Source organism: Sus scrofa, chromosome 8 (genome assembly GCF_054392235.1).
Source record: "Sus scrofa isolate SSC_HxYL_T2T_F1_AM1 chromosome 8, Sscrofa_HxYL_maternal_Yorkshire_Landrace_v2.0, whole genome shotgun sequence".
Lineage (NCBI taxonomy): Eukaryota > Metazoa > Chordata > Mammalia > Artiodactyla > Suidae > Sus > Sus scrofa.
Window position 1 is genome coordinate 20,252,180 of NC_139390.1, and position 22,257 is coordinate 20,274,436.

At 36.2% G+C, this 22,257-nt stretch overlaps 1 protein-coding gene across 29 annotated transcripts in view; it reads left to right on the plus strand.

Moving 5' to 3' along the window:
* Positions 1-22,257, plus strand: part of TBC1D19 (TBC1 domain family member 19) — a 152,014-nt gene that overhangs the window by 65,242 nt on the left and 64,515 nt on the right. For all 29 annotated transcript variants that reach the window (XR_014812266.1, XR_014812270.1, XR_014812267.1 and 26 more), the window contains 3 exons: positions 2,173-2,235; positions 15,630-15,714; positions 19,525-19,569. Coding sequence is in view for 24 of the 29 variants with exons in the window: in XM_084971681.1 (XP_084827807.1) it covers positions 2,173-2,235; positions 15,630-15,714; positions 19,525-19,569 (193 nt within the window). In the remaining 5 variants the exon portion in view is untranslated. The remainder of the gene's footprint in view (positions 1-2,172; positions 2,236-15,629; positions 15,715-19,524; positions 19,570-22,257) is intronic.

Genomic DNA, 22,257 nt, shown 5'->3' on the forward strand with positions numbered 1-22,257 from the left:
GAAGTGCAGCAGCTCAGATATATATGTAGGAGGCTGGAGGTGTGCCTCTCTGGAGAAGGGGCTCCAGTACAGTCACTCATTTGCTGTTTTCTACAGCCAGCAGGACTCATGCCTGTGTAGCAGGCTAGCTGAAGGCTCTGTCCTTTCCAGCTAAATTTTATAGTTCTACTTCTGCACTTCTGGTTTTTTGTTTTTTTGGTTTTTTGGTTGTTTTTTTTTTTTTTTTTAATGAATACTGGCCTATGAACCAGCATGGTTTTCATGTTATACAGACATCACTCCCTTACTTGCCAGCCATGTGTTGATCCAAGTGTTATAGCAAAACAGGAACTACTGTTACTTTACATTTTATAAACAAGGGAACTAAGGTAAAGAAAAGGTTAAAGAAATTTGTTTAAATTCACATATTAAGTAGCAAAGCCAAGACTGGAACCTAAGTAATCCAACTTCACAACCTGTAACTTTAACCACTATGCTCTACAGGGAGGAAGGGTGAGGAGAGTTAAGAGGATACAGTCTTTTGATGAAAAGTCTTGATTCTCACAGAAGTTTTACATAGATTTGGATCAAGGATACTGCTATTAGCTTTGATGTCAAATGATCATGCTCAGGGGATTATTTTAGCCACAGCCTAAGATCTCTGGAGTTTTAAGACTTTCAACTTCTTTTCTGTTCAAATGAGAGAAGACTCATAAGAGAAGTAGTTCAGAATTGCCAAGTGCTAAAGTGAGTTTTCTTTTGCTGTCAACATGAATTTCAGTTAGAAATCAGTAAAGAAAGAGGTAAATGGTTTGTGTCTGAAGAATTGCTTGTAAGTTTTGGTAGAATCAATCCTGACTGTCCACACAACATGAGTGTTTTTAGGAAGATATCTGTCTCCGGTTGTTCCTGACTTGTGTTAGTTGAGCTCTGCTGATCTTGTTGGACCAGCTCCAAATGTTATTAAAATCAGCCCTTGAGGGAATGAGCATTTTAAAAAATTATTTGGAGTTTCATTACAACTGCCTTTGGCAAAGACACATTTTTAATTTAACTGAAAATAAAGTAGAATTATTTGAGTGGTTAAAGAAATGAATGAAACAAGGCAACGTTTAAATACAGAACACTATCAAGCCCTCCCTAAGCTAAATATCAAAAATCTCTGGACCGTGTTTTTTTCCACAAACTTGCTTTGAATCCATACCATCTACAGTTTTCCACCACTTCCTGTGATCTGACGGTTTATATCCGTTTTTCTCAACCTTTTCTTCATTATTATGCCCCTAGAGAGAAAAATTTCTCTAATATAAAAATTAAATACCAAAGAAAAAGATTTCATTGTGTATGGATCAGCTTTAGAGGCCCACACACCGCTGTATGATGAAAAATTTTTTGATCCCCAGGAGTGAAGTCTCACCCTGCTGAGAATGCATGATCTCCACCTCCGTCCATGTGGCTTAGACCGGCTCCCTTCTTTTCTCTTAACCTGTGTCTTTCGGTTGCTCAAGCCTTAGCACACATTCACTCCCTCCAGAGCCATCCTTAGCTCATTCATCCTCCCCTAAGTGCTCTTTGATCAATAGCTCAATTCAGTCTTGTAGGTTGAGCAATATTATCATGTATTTCTGCAATATTTTTGTGTAATTGTTCCAATATTTCTACTATGTATGTTGCCTTGCTGGTAGGTTGAAGATAAACAGTGTCTTGTTTGTTTATTTGCTAACAAGCAATGACTTGCAAGTGAGTAATTATAAAAATATGAAGGGTTTTGGTATTTTGAGTGAATGATGAGAATGTGGGCTTGAACAGGAGAGGATGACATTAGAGCTGTGATTCTAGGCCAGACTGTTACAGCTCCTTTTGGACATTATGATTCCATCCGCTTTTCTAATTTTAAGATACCTTAATAGTAGATATAAAGGAGATAAACATGAATAAATAATAAGGAATTACTAATGGGACTCAAAAAAGTGTGAAAAATTTGAGGTCAAATAGTGTGTCACACATATTAGTTAAGCAAATTTATAAGTGTACTTGTGGTAGGTCCAGCAATAAAATCTAATTGAGAAGTTTATAATCCTACATAAAACAATGAAGTCATTGTGGTATTATTTCCAGATGTTGGATTTATGTGTTAGTACTATAGACATATTCATTTAGGTTCTTTTCAGTGCTCTCTGCTTTTAATTATAGGATGTGAAGTTGACAGCAAGCAACGATGATTATTATTTTGTATTTGAAGATTATTTATATCAGGTAAGTTGAGAAATGAAAATATATAATGTTCTTAAATTTTAAATTCTCTACTTTGGGATACTTTAGAAGATACCTCTGTTATTAACTGAATCCTCCTGAAATCCAAGCTATGTTTATTTTTTGTCAAACTAAGTGTTCTAAGTTTGGAATAAGGTTAACTTTTGTTTTTACATGGGACTAGGTGGGAGAGTAAGAGCTACATATCTACTCCAACCAGGAGAGGTATAGGCACAGATTCTGAAATTACATGTCTAGTTCATATTTAATCATCCTAAAGATGTTTAGACAAAGCATTTTACATGATACTTTTCTATTAAAGGTATTGAATAAATAATTAAATGGTTTAAAATCAGTTTGAAGCCTTATGATTACTCTTTGATCATTTCATAAGCTGATACTGTGGATGTTTGGATTTACCTAGGTCTTTTTCATATCCACTAAAATAGAAAAATCTTATTATAAATAGGGAACACATAATTTATGTAGAACTGCTGAAATTATATTCTTTTATAAGATAGATAGACATAGGTAGATAGAAGATTAATAATTTGCTTTTGAGTGAATGTCAATATATGTCATGGAAAAATCATCTAGATTCCACATGGTAGTTTCTGATTGATTTACTCAGTTCTAGCTGTTTGGATTAGCAGGTTTCAGAGTGGTAAGAGTGGTGATATATATGCATCTGTTCAAGAAAAAAAAAAGCGTTAAATAAGAATCTCTCATGAAGGTTTAATTAATCATATAGTCCAAGAACTGAAGTCCAAAGACTTTATAAAGTTTATTTACAAAATTAAGATGTGAAATACTCCTGGAAACAATTTTAAGGGAAATTTCATTGATTTCAAATAGGCCATTAATTTTTTTTATTTTAAAAAGTAGTAGAGATTTAAAATTCCATTCTATAACATATAGTTATTAGTTAAATAAGTTGGGAAATACAAAAATCTAAGTTTATTTACTTATGTAGTAATATGAAGCCTGGTGCCTACCTAATTCTTAGTACTCAGTAAAAACTTGAATGTACAGTAAAGTTAATGCTTTATTTATACAGTAATTTTTTGTTTTTGTACTTAAGAAATGGAAATTACCACTTTTGGAATTGTCAAAGAATGTTCTGCCTATGTTTTCCCCTAGGAGTTTTATAGTATCTGGCCTTATATTTTGGTCTTTAATCCATTTTGAATTTATTTTTATATATGGTGTTAGTGTTCTAATTTCATTCTTTTACATGTTCCAGTTTTCCAAGCACCATTTATTGAAGAGACTACCTTTCTTCCACTGTATGTTCTTGCCTCCTTTGTCATAGATTAATTGACCATAGGTGCTTAGGTTTATTTCTGGGCTTTCTACCCTGTTCCATCGATCCACATTTCTGTTTTTGTGCCAGTATGATCTTGTTTTGATAACTGTAGCTTTGTGACATTGTCTGAAGTCCGGGAGCCTGATTCCTCTATTTCCATTTTTCCATTTCAATATGCTTTGGTTATTTGGGTTCTTTGTGTTTCCATACAAACTTTTAAATATTCTGTTCTAATTCTGTAAAGAATGTCCCTTGGTAATTTGATATGACATCTGCAAACAGTGACAGTTTTACTTCTTCTTTTCCAATTGAATCTGTAGATGCCCTTGAGTAGTATAGTCACTGTGACAGTATTGATTGTTCCAATCCAAGAGCATGGTATATCTTTCCATCTGTTTGTATTGTTTTTGATTTCTTTCATCAATGTCTTATAGTTTTCAGAGTATAGGTCTTTTGTCTCTTTAGGTAGATTAATTCCTAGGTATTTTATTCTTTTTGATGTGATGATGTTAAATGGGAGAGTTTCTCCGATTTCTCTTTCTGGTGTCTCATTGTTGGTAGGTAGAAATGCAGTTGAGTCCTGTGTATTAATTTTGTGTCCTGCAACTTTGCCAAATTCATTGATGAGTCCTAACAGTTTCCTGGTGCTATCTTTAGGGTTTTCTGGGTATACTATCATGACATCTGCAAACAGTGACGGTTTTACTTCTTTTCCAATTTGAATTCCTTTTATTTCTTTTTCTTCTCTGATTGCCATTGCTAGGACTTCCAAAACTATGTTGCATAATAATGGTGAAAGTGGACATCCTTGTCTTGTTCCTGATCTTAGTGGAAGTATTTTCTATTTTTCACCATTGAGAATGATGTTAGCTGTGGGTTTTTTATATATGATTTTTATTATGTTGAGCTAGGTTCCCTCCATGCCCACTTTCTGGAGAGTTTTTTAATCAGAAACATGTGTTGAATTTTGTCAAAAGCCTTTTCTGCATCTGTTAAGATGATCATATGGTTTTTATTTTTCATTTTGTTGATGTGGTATATCACATTTATTGATTTGCAGATATTGAAGAATCCTTGCATCCCTGGGATAAATCCCACTTGCTCATGGTGTATGATCTTTTTAATATATATTCAGATTTGGTTTGCCAGTGTTTTATTGAGGATTTTTGCGTCTATGTTCATCAGTGATGTTGTCTGTAATTTCCTTTTTTTGTGGTATCCTTGTCTGTTTTGGGGATCAGGGTGATGGTGGCCTCATAGAATGAGCTTGGGAGTATTCCTTCCTTAGGTACTTTTTTGGAAGAGTTTCAGAAGAATAGGTGTTAACTCTTCTCTGAATGTATGCTAGAACTCCCCTGTGTAGCCTTCAGGTCCTGGACTTGTGTTTTTTGGAATTTTTTAAATCACATTCTCAATTTCACTACTTGTGATCAGTCTGTTCACATGTTCAATTTCTTCCTGGTTCAGTCTTGGTAGGTTGTATCTTTGTAAGAATCTGTCCATTTCTTCTGGGTTGTCCATTTTATGGCATATAGTTGCCTATAATAGCCTCTTATGATCTTTTGTATTTCTGTGGAGTCAGTTGTAATTTCTCTGTTTTCATTTCTGATTTTATTGATTTGAGCCCTCTCCCTTTTTTTCTTGATGAGTTTGGCTAAAGGTTTATCAATTTTGTTGGCAACTGCTCACAGCCATAAAAGGAGTAATTGATAGCAACATGATAATAGTGGGGGACTTTAACAAGTCACTTACATCAAGGGACAGATCATCCACACAGAGAATCAACAAGGAAACACAGACCTTAAATGACACACTAGACCAGATAGACTTAACTTATAGAACTTTCCATCCCCAAACTGCAGAATATACATTCTTCTCAAGTACACATGGAACATTCTCCAGGATAGAGCACATCTTGGGCCACAGATCAAGCCTTGGTATATTTTAAAAAGTTGAAATTATCCCATGCCCATGCATTTTCTCCAACCACAATGCTATGAAACTAGAAATCAACTACAAGGAAAAAATAGCAGTCCTGGAAGCTAAACAATATGCTACTGAACAATCAATGGATCATTGAAGAAATCAAAGTAGGTATTTTAACAATGATAATTTTTTTGATCCATTAACTCAGGATATTGTTCTGTCATCTGTGTCTTCGATTTCTTCCATCAACTTCTTGTAGTTTTCAGTGTACAGATCTTTCACCTCCTTGATTAAATGTATTCCTTAGTATTTTATTGTTTTTGATGCCGTTGTGAATGGAATTGTTCTCTTTAGTTTTTAGTGTATAGACACACAACTGTGTTCCATATGTTGATTTTGTATCCTACAAATTTACTGAATTTATTGATCAGTTCTAGTATATTTTTGGTAGAGTCTTTGGGATTTCCTGTATATAAGATCATATCATCTGCAAATAAAGATAATTTTATTTCATTCTTTCCTATTTGAATGTCTTTTTATTCACCTCTCATTGTTTGGTGAACCAGTCTCATTGTTCCCCTTTGCCCTGACAATCTGGCACTGTGCATTCCAACCCCTCTGAGCTTTTACTCCTCAAGTTCACTATACTTCTTTTACCTCAGGGCCATCAGACTTGCAATTCTTTTAATGTAAAAGACTCTTAGCCACCCCTCCCCCCGACTTTCTCTAGTAAATTCCTATTTTTCCTTCAGCTCTCAGCTAAAATATCACTTACTCACATATGCCTTCCCTGACCTACTCTCTACTTCCCAACATTAAACACACAACAGCAAGATCATGGCTCTCTAAAATACTATGTAGTATTTTTTGTTCTTTTTATATATAATATTTATTGGAGCTTATTTGATTATTTTATAATTATGTCTCTCATATAAATTCCCTAAGTGTTTTGGTCCTCATTGTTAATTCTAGTGCATAGCATGCTACAGATACTGCATAAAAATTTAGCTTAACATCAGATGCCTTTTTATTGATAGAGTTTTTTTCATTATTGAGAAGGAAGCTTTCTTTTCTTATCTCAAAGCTTAATATTAATAATTATTGGCTGACTACAGTTACTGTCCTTGTACAGGGCTCTGGATTTCCTTTAGTTAAGAGTTTAGTTCTGGGTGTGATGGATCCTTTTTATGAACTGTTTCCTAAGGGAAACAGATTTGTTAATGTTGCACAATATTAAATTTATGAAACAAACAAAACCAAATCAAATATCTACAACTTGGCAAAAATTTAAGTAACTTGTTAAAGTTTTTTGGTCCTTCCTATGATAACTATTTTGATCCAAACATAAAAGTGTTATGACACTAAACATGAGTATATAAATTGTAATATCAACCAAAGGCCAATAATCATGTGATTTATAGTGTGTTGACTATTCTACCTTCCTGTGTGGATAGAGAAAGTGCAAATTTGACAGTTTCATTCCCTTTGGTGACTGGAGAGAAGAGTGTTGTCATTTTTAAGTTACAGCTATGAAGGCTTTTTGGTAATGGTAAAAGGGATTTGCCAGGTAATAAATCTGAACAGAATGAGTAAAAATATCATTTTAAACGAGACTAGTAACAATTTCTCCAAATAGTGCCAGAATTAACCCTTGAGGATATATTCATCTTTGGGCATTACATAAACTTGGAAAACTTATAAGTGACTGAGCCTGACAAATGGAACTATTTGTAAACAATGGATGCATTCTCTGAGAAAAAGCAGAATGGTCATCAGTATATATTTATTGATCTTTATATGTAAATGATACCATTTTTGATGGGCTTACATTCTAGCTAAAGTGGCAAAAGACGTTTTGAAATTGTTTTAAAGTTTATATGAGGCATTGGATGTGAAATTAATATCATAGATAAATAAGTACTATAGAAGTGTGCTTTAACCTTTATTTTCCACTTTTGTCAATATTTTAGTCTAATTTGTATTATTTTTAGATTTCACATAATTTTTGCAGTCATAGATATCATGGCCTCTGCCACTCTTAGTACTTTATAAAGCTTTAATGTGGATCTTTATCCTTATAATATAAATAAAAAGGTAATTATAACACCTAAGTTCTGTCTTTAGGAATTATGCAGAACTAAGTCTTCCTCATGTAGATTGTTACTAAGAAAATACTTTCCATGATCATACCTTTTAATAATTAATTTTACAATTAGCCTGACTTATCGGAGAGAAGTTCATCATCATAATAAAAATATATGTAATTGTACACACTGAAAACAGTATTATCAGAGTTCTGATTTTTCTCTGGGAAATAATTTTTATCTCTGTGTGTGCGCACGTACTCGTGTATGTATGTATGAGATAAGAAAGAAGAAAACCTTTTCCTGTCACTAATTATAGGCTCTCCTTTGGCAGAGCTGCCTAGCAACGTAAATGCTGTGTGGGAAAATTGCTGGTGATAATGGAGTGAACTTTTTTGTTTCTGGCCATGCTCTGAGTCATAACCCGTTTATTGAGTTTTTGTGACTAGACTACAAAATTAGATGGTAGGCTATGTCCATATATAGATGAGAAAAGCTTCATTAATCCCTCCTAGAGGAAAATCTGGACCTGCGTTACAAGGATACTCAGGCATTCTTCTGAGTGATTCATCTTAATTACCTAAATCTTATAGGCAACAATGCGGAATATTATAGAAATACTATTTTGAGTAGTAAGTGACCTTATTAGTATTCCAAACTTTAGTGTTTATTTTCATGAAATCTTAAAAATGCTTAATGGTGTTGAAAGATTACTTACATCAGGTAAGTTGAAAAATTAAAATATATAATGTTCTTGTTTTAAGTTCTCAAACTCAGGATACTTTAGAAGATATCTCTGTTGTTAACTGAATCCTCCTGAAATCTAAGCCATGTTCACTTTTCAAATTATATGAGAATTTTAAAATATGCTCAAACAGAAGACTACCCTTATTCCATGGAGGTAAACTGAGTAGTTTGACAATATCATTTTCAAGTTCTAGTACTTAATAGCATTATGACAACTTGTAAAAGTCAACTTACTATCCAAAGTACATAAAGTATTTATAGGGAAGAATTTTTATATAGTAAAGAGAAGACATGGAAATTTACTCTTCCCGTTGTGTGACAAATACTCTATCATATGCTTGGCTTATCTAGCATATGCTTAGCAGCAATATTGATATATTAGAGTATGCCGTAGTTACAGATATTTTAATGCCATTGAATGGAGTTTAAGAAAGGCCCAGGTGCAATCAGAGATGCTTTATTCATGTATTCATGTCAAATTATTGAGTGTTTGTTCTGATACAGGAATTGTGTTAGGTGCTGCATAAGAAGATGTTTATTAGGCTCACATTTTAGTGAAAATGAGAGAAAGGAAAGTACATAGTTATAATTTGATAAATGCTCTAATAGAGGTTTATGCAATGTTCCATGCAAATACAATGAAAGGGGAAATAAATTCTGGGAGTAGTCCAGCTTTGTTGTGGCTTCAGAAGAGAAATGGTAAAAGAAATGTCTAGTTCTTTTTCCTGAATTTTTTAAAGTTTTAAATTTTTTATTGAAGGATGGTTGACCTATAGTATTATATTAGTTTAGGTGTACAACATAGTGTTTCGACATTTATATACGTTACAAAGTGATCACCACAATAAGTCTAGTGACCGTCTGTCACCATACAAAGTTACACCAATATTATTGACTATATTCCTTGTGCTATGTATTACATGCCCATGATTTATTTATTTTATAACTGAAAGTTTGTACCTCTTAATCCTCTTCACCTATTTTTTCCAACCCCCCTCCCATCTCCCTCCCCTCTGGCTACCATCAATTGTTCTCTGTATCCATGAGTCTATTTCTGTTTTATTTTGTTTGTTCATTTGTGGGTGTTTTTTTTTTTTTTTTTAAGATTCCTCATATAAATGAAATCACATGGTATTTGTCTTTCTCTGAGGAAATAACTGATTCATAAAGGCAAGGAATTAAGAGGAGAATGGAGAAAGCAAAAATAAACACGAACCATGTGCATATGGTGATTCAGTTGTGAGGAGAGGTTATTTTTATTTTTATTAACCTTATTTTAGGAGGTGGATCAAACAAGATGTTGCCATGATTTATGTCAAAGAACATTCTGCCTATGTTTTCCTCTAGGAGTTTTATATTACCTGGCCTTATATTTCGGTCTTTAATCCATTTTGAGTTCATTTTTGTATATGTTGTTAGAGAGTATTCTAATTTCATTCTTTTACATGTAGCTGTCCAGCTTTCCCAGCACCACTTATTGAAGAGACTGTCTTTCTTCCACTGTATGTTCTTGCTTCCTTTGTCATAGATTAGTTGACCATAGGTGCTTAGGTTTATTTCTGGGCTTTCTATCCTGTTCCATCAGTTTCTTTCTGTTTTTGTGCCAGTATGATCTTGTTTTGATAACCGTAGCTTTGTAGTATAGTCTGAAGTCAGGGAGCCTGATTCCTCCATTTCCATTTTTCTTTTTCAGTATTGCTTTGGTTATTTGGGGTCTTTGTGTTTCCATACAAATTTTTAAATATTCTATTCTATTTCTGTGAAGAATGTCTTTGGTAATTTGACAGGGATTGCATCATTGAATCTGTAGATTCCCTTGAGTAGTATAGTCATTTTGACAGGGTTTTTTTGTTTTGTTTTGTTTTTGGGGGGGAGGTTGTTGTTGTTGTTGGGGTTTTTTTTGTTTTTTGGTTTTTTTTTGCTTTTTAGGGCCACACCCACAACATATGGAGGTTCCCAGGCTAGGGATCCAATCAGAGCTACAGCTGCTGACCTACACCACAGCCACAGCAACGTAGGATCTGAGCCACATCTACAACTTATACGACAGCTCATGGCAATGCTGGATCCTCAACCCACTGAGCAAGGCCAGGGATTGAACCCACAACCTTATGGTTCCTAGTCGGATTTGTTTCCACTGTGCCACAACGAGAACTCCCGTTTTTTGGAAGTTTTTAAATCACATTTTCAATTTCACTACTTGTGATTGGTCTATTCATATGTTCAGTTTCTTCCTGGTTCAGTCTTGGTAGGTTGTATCTTTGTAAGAATCTGTCCATTTCTTCTGGGTTGTCCATTTTATGACATATAGTTGCCTATAGTAGCCTCTTATGATCCTTTGTATTTCTGTGGAGTCAGTTGTAATTTCTCTGTTTTCATTTCTGATTTTATTGATTTGAGCCCTCTCTCTTTTTTTCTTGATGAGTCTGGGTAAGGGTTTATCAATTTTGTTGATCTTTTCAGAGAACCAACTTTTGGTTTCATTGATCTTCTCTGTCTCTATGTTATTAATTTCTGCTCTGATCTATATGATTTCTTTCTTTCTACTAATTTTGGGCTTTGTCTGTTCTTTCTTCTCTAGTTGTTTGCCCCTATCCAATTGTATCTTGGTTTAAAAACTATGCAATTATGTCAATAGATGCCCAAAACATATTTGCGACTATATTTAATAACTTTTAAAAATTGTGATAAAAACGCAGCAAAAATTTAGTATTTTCACCATTTCTAAGTGTACTATTCAGTAGTGTTAGGTATATTCACATTTTTATGCAGCCTAATGTCCTTTGTTTGTGCTAACTCTATATACGCTAGAATAGAGATGTATTTTCTTGGCATAGTATTTATGTGAAACCAACATTTGCCATCTTAATGTAAGCTAATGTTATTTAGTGTTAAAATACTAGAGATGTGCCCAATAAAGTAAGGAAAGAACATGAGTCATTTTGGAATTTCTAGCCAATGAATAAGATAAGAAAAATAACCTTGTAGATACTAGAAAAGAAACAAAATTATTATCAAATATAGGTATATAGAAATTCAAAGGAACTAACTGAAAATCATTAGAACTAAAAAATAATTCAGTTAAATACCTGTTTACCAAATAAAATATTAAAATAATTAACTCTTTTAAATATGAGAAATAGTTGTTTGGCATATATAATGGAAAATAAAGAGCCAACATAAGTCCTTTATTCCTAAAGAGGGGTCTGGGTGGCATACCCCCGGGGCCACTACATACTGCTGCCATCTTAGTCCTAGCCACTGTCTTCTACAGGGCTGTATAGAATAGTCTTCTGTAGCATCTCATTCTACACAGCATCCCTGTTTCTGTTCTTGCCCTCGTGGCCAGTTCTCTTTACAGTGGCTAGAGTGATCCTTATAAGTTAGATCATCTCACTCCTCTGCTGAAAACCCTGCAGTGGATCTCCGTTTCACTCCCAATAAAAGCCAGTAGCCTGACAGTGGCCCACCATGCCTTGCGTAATTGGGCCGCTTTTTACCTCTCTCACATCCCTTTCCACTCATCTGTTCCAGTGACACCTGTAACCATGCTGTCCTCCAGCACATCAGGCATGCTCCTTCTTTAGTACCTTTGCCATTGTTGGCTTTTCTGCCTGGAATGCTCTTCCCCCAGATATCTGTATGTTAACTTCCACAAGTTCTTTCAAGTCTTTGACCAGATGTTACCTTCTCAATGAAGCCCACCCTGACTATTCTCTTTAAAATGGCAATCATCCTTTCCCATTTCCCCTTGACTTTGTTCCCATAGCATTTACCACCTAACACATTATCTAATGTAATTATTTATAATGGTTTCTATTTATTACCCCCTGCCATAATTAAGTTCTGCCGGGGAGGTTTTCTGTTTGTCTTTCTACTTCCTTTGTTGTATCCCCACCAAGCAGCTAGAACAGTGCCTGGTACATAGTAGAAACAAAAGGAAAGAATTAGTGAACTGATTTAAAAAAATTTTTTTTGGAAGTCATCCAGAATGGAGCACAGAGGGGTAAAAGTAATTAAGAGATATGGCAGTTTGAAAAGGTGTCAGTCAATCTTAGATCTCGTAGGAGTCAGGTGGAAGTGAACAGAGAATGTGAGCGAGACTTCAATCAAAAAGATAATGACTGAGAATGTTCCAGAAGTGAGGATAAACAAAATTCCAGGTTTAAGAAACATAATAGTCTTAAGTCATAGAAGTAGAAACAAACCCCAAATTAAATATATTTTGGGGGATATGGAATTATTGGCCAACAGGGACCTGCTGTATAGCATAGGAAACTCTACCCAATATTCTGTGAATAACCGATATGGGAAAAAAAATCTGAAAAAGAATGGATATACATACATATATAACTGAATCACTTGGTTGTACAACAGAAATTATCAAAACATTGTAAATCAACTATACTTCAATAAAACTTTAAACAGTGAAAAAAGTAAAATAGCAACCTCCACCTCCCAAAAAATATATTTATATATATATATATATGAAGAACTGCAGAATAAAGAATAAAATTAAAGTAGTAGTAGTATTAGCAGTGGTAATTGCAGCTAACATTGTAGTAATATTCACCATGTGCTAGGCACTGTTTTAAGCACTTTATGTATATTCATTAATCCCCACAATAGACTTTGATATAGGTATTATTATTGTATACATATTACATGGATGAAATAGACACCGAGAAGTCCAGTAGCTTGCCCAGTGTCACACAGCTAGTAAGTGATGGGGCTATAATTTGAACTCCAGAAGTCTAGTTTCAAAATGTATTCCAGATGGGTTAATGATTTTACCACAAAATGAATCTATTAAAAATGCTGGACAAAAATTCCTGTTTTAGTCAGTATGCACTGGATTATACTGTTGCAAAATGCAAACCCCAAATCTCAGTGGCTTAAAAACAACAAAGCTTTATTTCTTGCTCATGGAGATGTCCGTCCCAATTGGATGGGGACCCAGCTCTGTGTCATCCTCACTCCAGGCTGATGGCGTAAACCACTATCTGGAACAGTAATGGTTTCATGCAGAGGGAAAGAGGGAACTACGCTGGTTCTTGGAGCTTCGATTTGGAAACTATCAAGTGACACATCTATTTCATCAAGTAAGGAGCAGATCACATGGCCACACCTAACACCAAAGTGGCCAGAAAAGATAAGCCGATATCTGTTCCCAAAGGGGAAGAACCAGAAACATTTGATGAAAACACCAGTGATTTTCATAGTTTGGGTGAATATGTATAGAATATTATGTATGTGGGAAGGTACTTTCTAAGTATTGGTAGAGTTGAGCATATAAAAATCATTTCTATATCAAAAATAACAAATTATTGAGCAAATTATTGAGCAAAGCCATTTGTAACATATAATTAGACCAAATGTTGGAATCCTTAATATATAAAAATTTTTATTTATTTATTTATTTTTGTCTTTTTTGCTATTTCTTGAGCTGCTCTTTTTAAAATGGCCTAAGATGATAAACTATAAAATAAAAGAAATGCAAATGGAAGAGTTTTCAGCCTCATTAGTAATTAAAGCACAGTGATGTTTTTTGCCTATAAGATGATAATAAACCATTTTGATGAGAATAAGAGAAAATATACAATATCTTACTGCTGTCTTTGTTGAAAGCAAAACCATAACCTTTCTGGAGGCCAGTTTGGCAATATGTATCAAAAGTTTTAGATATAAAATGCCTATCACTTTGGTCAGACAGCTAGTCCAGTTTTAGAAATTTAAATTGAGGTGTACATAACTACTTAGCTGTAAGGAAGGTTACTGTAACACTGTAGCTGGGGAAAAGTGGAGATAATTAAATGTTCAACAGTAAAAGACAGGTTAAAAAAAACTGTTTTCCTTCATGTAGTGAAATAATCTGCAGCATTAAAAATGTGAATAGAAAGCACTTATTTTGTAATATTGAGAGAAAATAAGCATATAGAACAGTATGTATAATCCTGCTTGAAAAGTTTATGTTATGTATGTATAAGAACAGTCTGAAAGGACATAGATCAGATATTAGCACTGGTTGGATTGTGGGTATTTTTTTCTTCTTTTGAGTATCTTTATTTCTGTTTTTACATTAAACATGTATTACTTGCCTAGTCTTTTGAAATATAAAAATAAATCAGTGGCAGTGGTTGGTACATATCCTACCATTGGTTCTGACGGGTGCCCAGTCTCCAATATCTCTCCTTTTTCTAAAGCTGGGCCCCTTTCTTGTGTCTTGAACCTGTAGTTCTCTCCATTTGCTCCTGCCGTTAGTCCAGCCCTGACTTTGTGCCCTGGTTCTATTAACTGGACTTCTGCCTTTTCTGTTATTGCCAAATTCCCTTGGTACCAGCTTTTGAATCCCGGGTCTCCTAAAACCAGGACCCAGATTTCCTGTCACTAATTGCCTCCAGGGGATTTCTCCCTGCCCCCAAATCTCAGGCTGCTGTCAACAATCCAATACCTCCTACTAGATATCTTTGGAGGTTTTTTTTTTTAATTTTTTGCTTTTTAAAAAATTTTTAAAGTTATATTTGATTAACAATGTTGTTCCAATTCCTGCTGTACAGCAAAGTGACTCAGTTATACAAATACATATTTGTGTGTGTGTGAATATATATATATATACACCGATTATATATACACATTCTTTTTTATATTCTTTTCTATCACGGTTTATCCAGGAGATTTGATATAACTTCCTGTGCTATATAGTAGTACCTTGTTGTTCTACTGGACATCTTTGATTTTAACTTTCTGCCCTACCTATTTTCATCTCCAGGTAGAGTTGCCACACTCTACCTGCTGGTCAGGACGATCAGCTTATAACCTGTATTGGGGCTGCCACTTGTCCTGCTGCTGCTAATCCCTTTTAGATACCAGGAGTTGTCTTCCCTCCCACCCTGACATGCCCACCTGCCACCTGCTGCATCCCAGCAATGAGCCTTATTCCAGTTTCCTGCACTTCTCAAATTGCTCTATGCCACTGTAGTTATCTAGGTTTCCCCTCCTCCCCGCCTCTACATTTTTTGTCTTTTTAAGTTTCTCCCAGCTGGTTCTCTTTTCCAGAAAAAAAAATACACTAAAAGAAACAACTGGTAGTAACTTGCACTTTCTGCTGTTCAAGGTTTAGGTGATTAACAGCGAAATGTCTTTGGAAGAATTTGTTGACACTCGATATCCACTGTAACACTACCATCAGTGTACCAGTAGAGGGCACTCTTCTCATTGAGAGGCACAGTACTGAACTGGAGAGGCCACCTCAGTGCCTCTAAAGCAGAAGTAGCAATGAATTACCTGTTATAAAACAGTGCTTAACTGTTTGTTTTTTCCCGTGTTGTACCCAGGTATTACTTTGTTTTTCACGAGATACGTCTGTGTTGAGTCACTTTGCATACAACAGTGCTTCACCGCCGAAATCCTACATAAGAGGTAAAATTTTAGTAACGTAAAGGAAATAGTCTTTAATACTTACATAATCGTGCCAAGACTTTATTTTCTAGCACATATTGGTGTTGTCAAAATTTCTGTTGTAAATTATTTAGTATAATTTCTCTCAGGTTGTTGTAACCATCCTTTCACTGCCGCTTCAATCAGTGCCCAAGCAACTTATCACAAATCACAGGAAAGTGATTTCCAAAAACAGCATTTAGTTACCTTCTTTATCTTTCCTGATTGCTCTCTACTCTTTTGCTCTTTTTGCCATAGCTGTTGACTTTTATTTCCCCCGTCTAACAATGAGTTTATCAAGTGAATTAGCTTTTTCTTTTTTGCCTTCTTTATTTCTTCTTTTTTTTTTTTTTTTTTTTGGTCCTTTTTAGGGCCGCACCCGAGGCATATGGAAGTTTCCCCCAGGCTAGGAGTCTAATCGGAGCTACAGCTGCCGGCATGGAGGTTCCCAGGCTAGGGGTCCAATCGGAGCTGTAGCCGCCGGCCTACACCAGAGCCACAGCAACGTGGGATCCGAGCCGCGTCTGCAATCTACACCACAGCTCACAGCAACGCCGGATCATCAACCCACTGAGCAAGGGCAGGGACCGAACCTGCAACCTCATGGTTCCTAGTCGGATTCGTCAACCACTGCGCCATGATGGGAACTCCATAAAATGTTACACCACTCTTAAAATTTGACAATTTATATGCTATTAGCTCTTTAATTTCTGCTTTAGAGTTTTCTTCTCTTTATCACTGGCTGCCTATGAGATAATGCTATTTCAGTATCCTGCTATCACATGACACTTGAGCTAATTTCAGCTAGAATCTTTTACCTGATTTCTCCTTTTTATTAAGTAGTGAACACCCATGCTGAAAGCTTATAAGCCTATTGTGTGCAGTCGTTTTGCTGTTCCCATAAGGAGTGAAGCTGTTTGTCCTGTGTCTCCTGTATCTCCTGAGTCTGTCTGATTGCTATAACCCTGCCCTAAGTTGGGGGATCCCGCCCCCAACTTCTACACTCAACTGATAGAAAACTTTGGTTTGCTTGTTTGTCTCTTTAACATCATCTGACAAAAAACTGATTGTTGAACTTAATTATCTAATGGATTCACCTCTAAATTCAGCAATATTTTAAAGCCCTAAATCAGTTGATCCTTTTAACCTAGTTAACTTTGGTTCCCTGTTAATTCCATATTTGTTACCCCATATTCATTCTAAGCCTCTATATATTCCCACTCCTCCACCCCAGAGAGCATAGCTTCTTGAAGAACTAGCCTATATCTCACTTGTATCAGAAAACTCAGGTTATTTCCTTCTAAGCAGGGAAAAACCTTGTTCTTTCCTACTGTGTTTCTCTCCTGTGTGCTCATTTTACTACTCACACAAAACCCTTCACTTCTGACACTTTTGGTCAGACACGTGGAGGTGTTTGTCCACAGTAACAAGAAAGTTTTGACACCAACTGGAGATCCTACAGTTTAACCATGTTCTAACACTGCCTACCTAGACATGGTGTCAGATGCTACAGGTTAAGGACTCAGTCCCCTCACACCCCCTACACACTCTTCGATACCAATCGCAAGCCTAGGTTATCACCTGTGCTGCTGCAGGTTGGAGTTCCAACAGCCTGCTTCTTGGGTTTGATTAAATTGCTAGGGTGACTCATAGAACTCAGGGAAATGTATACTTACATTTACCAGTTTATTAAAGGATATGATAATACAGATGAACAGCCAGATGAAGAGGTACATAAGGCTGGATCTGGGAGGGTCATGAGCACAGGAGCTTCTGTCCCCTTGGGATTGGGGTACATCATCCTCCCAGTGTTGATGTGTTTGCCCTGCTGGAAGCTCTTCAAACCCCCTACTTCTGGGATTTTATGGAGTCTTCCTCACATAGGCACAATCAGTTATTAAACTTCCTTTCCAGCCCCTCTGAAATAAGGGGGGTGGGACTGGAAATTCCAAGCTACTAGTCATGGCTTGGTCTTTCTGGTGAAGAGCCCCCATCCAGGAGCCTACTCAGAGTCACTCCAGCAGAGCAAAAGATGCTCCCACTGCTCTTATCACTCAGGAAATTACAAGGATTTCAGGAGCCTTGTGTCAGGGACCACGGGCAGAGACCACCTCACACTCCCCACGCCCACCAATCCATCGTCAGTTTCCTTCTCCTCTAAACCTCTAAAATGCTTAAATCCTGTGCTGAAAATTTAGCAAACGTATCTTATTGTTTCTTCTTTTAATCCAGATTATGAGCTACCTGGTTCAAGGACTGTATTGTATATCTACTCTGTTTGCCTCTTGGCATGTAGCGCGGTATCTGAGCCCCAGCAGATATTCTCCATCATCCATCCATCCATCCATCCGTCCATTCCTGCTCCCCTACCCCTCCATCCATCACTGCCTTCTTTCCTTACTCACAGAACCAGTCCTGCGGTCTCCACCCTAAACTAAACTGCTCATGCAGTTCTTCCTCTCTGCACCACCATTCCCAACAAGAAATACCCCCCCAATTTTTAAATTAAAAATCTTACCTTAAAGCCAAGTGCAAAAACACAGTGACTTTTCAGGAGACCCAGCAGTGTTAGAAAAATGGTCAAGATAGGAGTTCCCGTCGTGGCGCAGTGGTTAACGAATCCGACTAGGAACCATGAGGTGGCAGGTTCGGTCCCTGCCCTTGCTCAGTGGGTTAACGGTCTGGCGTTGCCGTGAGCTGTGGTGTAGGGTTGCAGACGCAGCTCAGATCCCGTGTTGCTGTGGCTCTGGCGTAGGCCAGTGGCTACAGCTCCGATTGGACCCCTAGCCTGGGAACCTCCATATACCGCGAGAGCGGCCCTGAAAAAGGCAAAAAGACAAAAAAAAAAAAAAAAAAAAAAAAAAAAAAAGAAAGAAAAATGGTCAAGATAAAAGTCGCCTACTTTTTCCAACTTTAGTGGAAGTTAGGAAAACACTCAGACCTTTAAAAGTGTGAGGAAAAACTTTTTAAAACTCCCTCAAACATTTAATGGTGAATATCTTTAATTTTCTGAGACAATCTTGATTTTTAACATTCAATCTCATTTTCCAACCACATCAACTGTTTAGGTATTCAGAAAGTATTACTGCCATACAGTTAAAGACATTTAATTTTAATCTTCAGCACATTCCATAAAAATGTACACTCGATCTTAGCCAAAAGGCCAAGAAGCGATTCCATAAAAATATAGACTAATGAGGCATTGCAAAGCCATAAGACTCACTTTAATGAAGAGAATAGAATGGAACAGAATAGAATTATTTATAATTAGCACAACAGTTCTGTGCTTAAAAGTAGATGCTTCTCGGAGTTCCCGTTGTGGCACAGCAGAAGCAAATCCAACTAGGGAACCATGAGGTTGAAGGTTCAATCCCTGGCCTCGCTCTGTGGGTTAAGGATCGACATGCTGTGGTGAATGTCGCACACTCGGCTCGGATCCAGCGTTGCTGTGGCTATGGCCTAGGGCCGCAGCTACAGCTCCGATTCAACCCCAAGCCTGGGAACCAAGTGCTTACAGAGCTTGAAAATCTTTGTTTTTTAATTATTTTGTATCTCTTGCCTTGTACTTAAGTTTATATTATTAACTTTAATTGATGAAAGCATTTGCTAATACCAGAAGATTGGCTGGCATATTTTCAAATTAATTCCACATCATAAGATGAAATGAAAGAACATTGTACTATAGTAATTTTTAAAATTCCATTAATTATTTGTACATTCACGAAATTAATTTTTAAAGCTTTTTCTATTTTATTTAATCATATTGACACTCTTTCTTGTTTTCTCTTACAGGAAAACTAGGACTAGAAGAATATGCTGTCTTTTATCCACCAAATGGTGAGAGTAATGCTATTGCTTCCTCTAGTGGGAAATGAGAAAATTACAGCTTTGTAAAAGGAATGTGACTTTCTTTCTCTATCTTTAAATGGATACTTTATCATCTAAAGTAAACCTTCTATAGAATAATGATTCTAATTAATTTTTCCACGTTTGTGGTGAGTTTATGCTAAACTATGCATGTTCTTTCTGATTTTCCTTGAGACCAGTGGTAGCATTTGTGAGAAAGCTAAGTAGACTCAGGTGTCCAGGGAGGCTGTCTTTCCTCTGAAGGACACTCCCTAGTCCATCCGGGACTTCGTTTTGGCTTTATTGGAGCAGGGCTCTCATGAGTGGATTGCCTTGTTTTGCACCACATTGTTCTCGTGATTTGGCAAGTGTAGTAATTATGAATTAAAAAGACTTGAAAGAATATATCACCAAAATAGTATATTTTGATTAAAGTGATCCAATGTATAATGATCTCCTTAGATATTAAATATTCTTTGAGATTATTAGACAGCTTTTAAGATGTGCTTCTTGGAAAAGCAATATATAGCAGTCCTTATCGTGACAATAGTGAGCTGTATCCTGAAGAAAGTTCTTTTACTCCAGCAGAGTTAAGAACATGGGCTTTGTAATCCTGCAGACCTGGGTTCAGAGCCCAGTTCTGCCAGCTCACCCTATGACCTTGGGTAAGTTCTGTGTCTTCGCTGAACTTCAGATTCGTCATCGATAGCATATGAATAACAGATGAAAGAAGACGCACTGCATGAAACAGCACAGTGTAGTGAGTGCTCAAAAAATACAGTTATTGCAAGTTGTGTTTAGCGTCTTTATTGACCAGCCCATGTGAAACTTCTCCTTGGCTTTCACGGCCCTGTTCTCTCTTTGTACCTCTCAGTGTGGTGTCCCAAGTTATTTCACAGGGCAGCCTCCTCTGCCCTTCTCTAAGCACTGGCGTTCCAGTGTCCCACCCTATCGTTATTCTGCTGCTCTTCTTTTCACACCTTTTCCTAGGATTTCTTATCCGCTCTCTTGGTTCTATTTGTTAACCACTCTAAAATTTATATCTTCCATTCTGACTTCTGCAGGATTTAACTCAAATTTAACATCTCAACCTGAAGTAATTAATCTTCATATGCCTTCTATTTAAAAAAGAAAAGAACGAAAGCACCCAAATATGACCCAGGACTCAGCAATAATGGAGGAACTATTTTTCAGGAAATCTAGGCATTTTCATGACATATATTCACTGATTTTAAATGTACTGCATGCTCACTGTACAAAATTTGGAGAATATGGAAGAATAATAAAAAGAAGTTAAAATCATCTGTAACCCATGTTCAGCAATAACTAGAGTTAACATTTTAGTGTTTATCGTTTATTTCCATTTCACAGTATACACACAATTGCAAATTTTTTGCAAATTTGTCATCATACGGTGCAAACTATTTACAACCTGTTTATTTCTCAATATATTGTAAAGTATTTATCGTGCCATACTTCCAAAACATGATTTTCCAGTGGCTTGCATTATATCTGCATCTAAAAGTGGGTTGGTGTAACTCCTTAAATGTATTGTTAGGTTGTAGCATTTTCCGGTTTTCTGATGTGTGAATATATTATAATGAGCATCCTTGTATATTAATCTTCCGGTTTATCCTGAAGATATTAAATCCTAAACAGATCCAAAAAAGACAAAAATTAAATTTAAAAAATAAAATGGTACCAAAAAAGCAAATACTGTCCTATTTCTCTCAGTTCATTGTACTCTCATTTAGCCAGTAGTTTAAGGCTTAAAACCTGGTAGTCATCCTTGATTCTCTTCGGTCTTGGACCCCCTTCACCCATCATCCAGTTTTATCTTCAAAATATATCTGGGATCCTCTCTACCTCACTATAACTACTACCTTGCCCACGTTCAGGCTTTCCTATCTCCAGGTTATTAATTGCAACAGACACCTAAGTGTTCTCTCTTCCTCCAGTCTTTTCTAGCTCTGTTCTGTCTTTTACAATGCCGTCTCAGTTATCCATCTAAAAGCAAAATCTGCAAATTGCCATCTTTCTCCTTAAATTTTTCATAATAGCTCCCCGCATCTCTTTATAACAATGTCCAAGCCTCTTGGCATAGCATAAGATGTCCTCTCTTGACCTTGACCTCCGTGCAGTTAACTCAGAGCTCTGTTTCTCACTGTTCCCATCTCACTGTTTTAAATCACTGCGATATCAAATTATTAGTTCTTTACAGAAACACAGCTACATACTTTCTCAGAAGCACTCTGCTGCTTCCTACCTTGTTCCCTCTCCTGTTCCCATGCTTGCAGTAGCCCATTCAACCTTATCTTACCTGGCCGTCTTCCAGGCGCAGTTCAGGCGTGATCCTTTTCAAGAAACTTTCCCTGTATCCCCAGTTTAGGCTAAGTTTAGGCCCTTTCTCTAGGCTCTCATAGTACCCAGTGTGAAAACATTTGGTGTCTCTTATTATATCATCTTGGCCTTCTTTGTTTATGCTCTATACCCCTCTGGATTGCAAGCCTCTTGAGGTTCAGGACCATATTGTTCATTTTTGTTTCTCCAGTATCTAGCTGTAATAGAACCTTAATAAGTATTAATTTGAACTAGATTAGATACTTTAATTTTAGTATTTATGTGTAACCTTTGTTACATGTGTCCCCAGGAACTTAATTGTCATGTAACTTTTTAAAT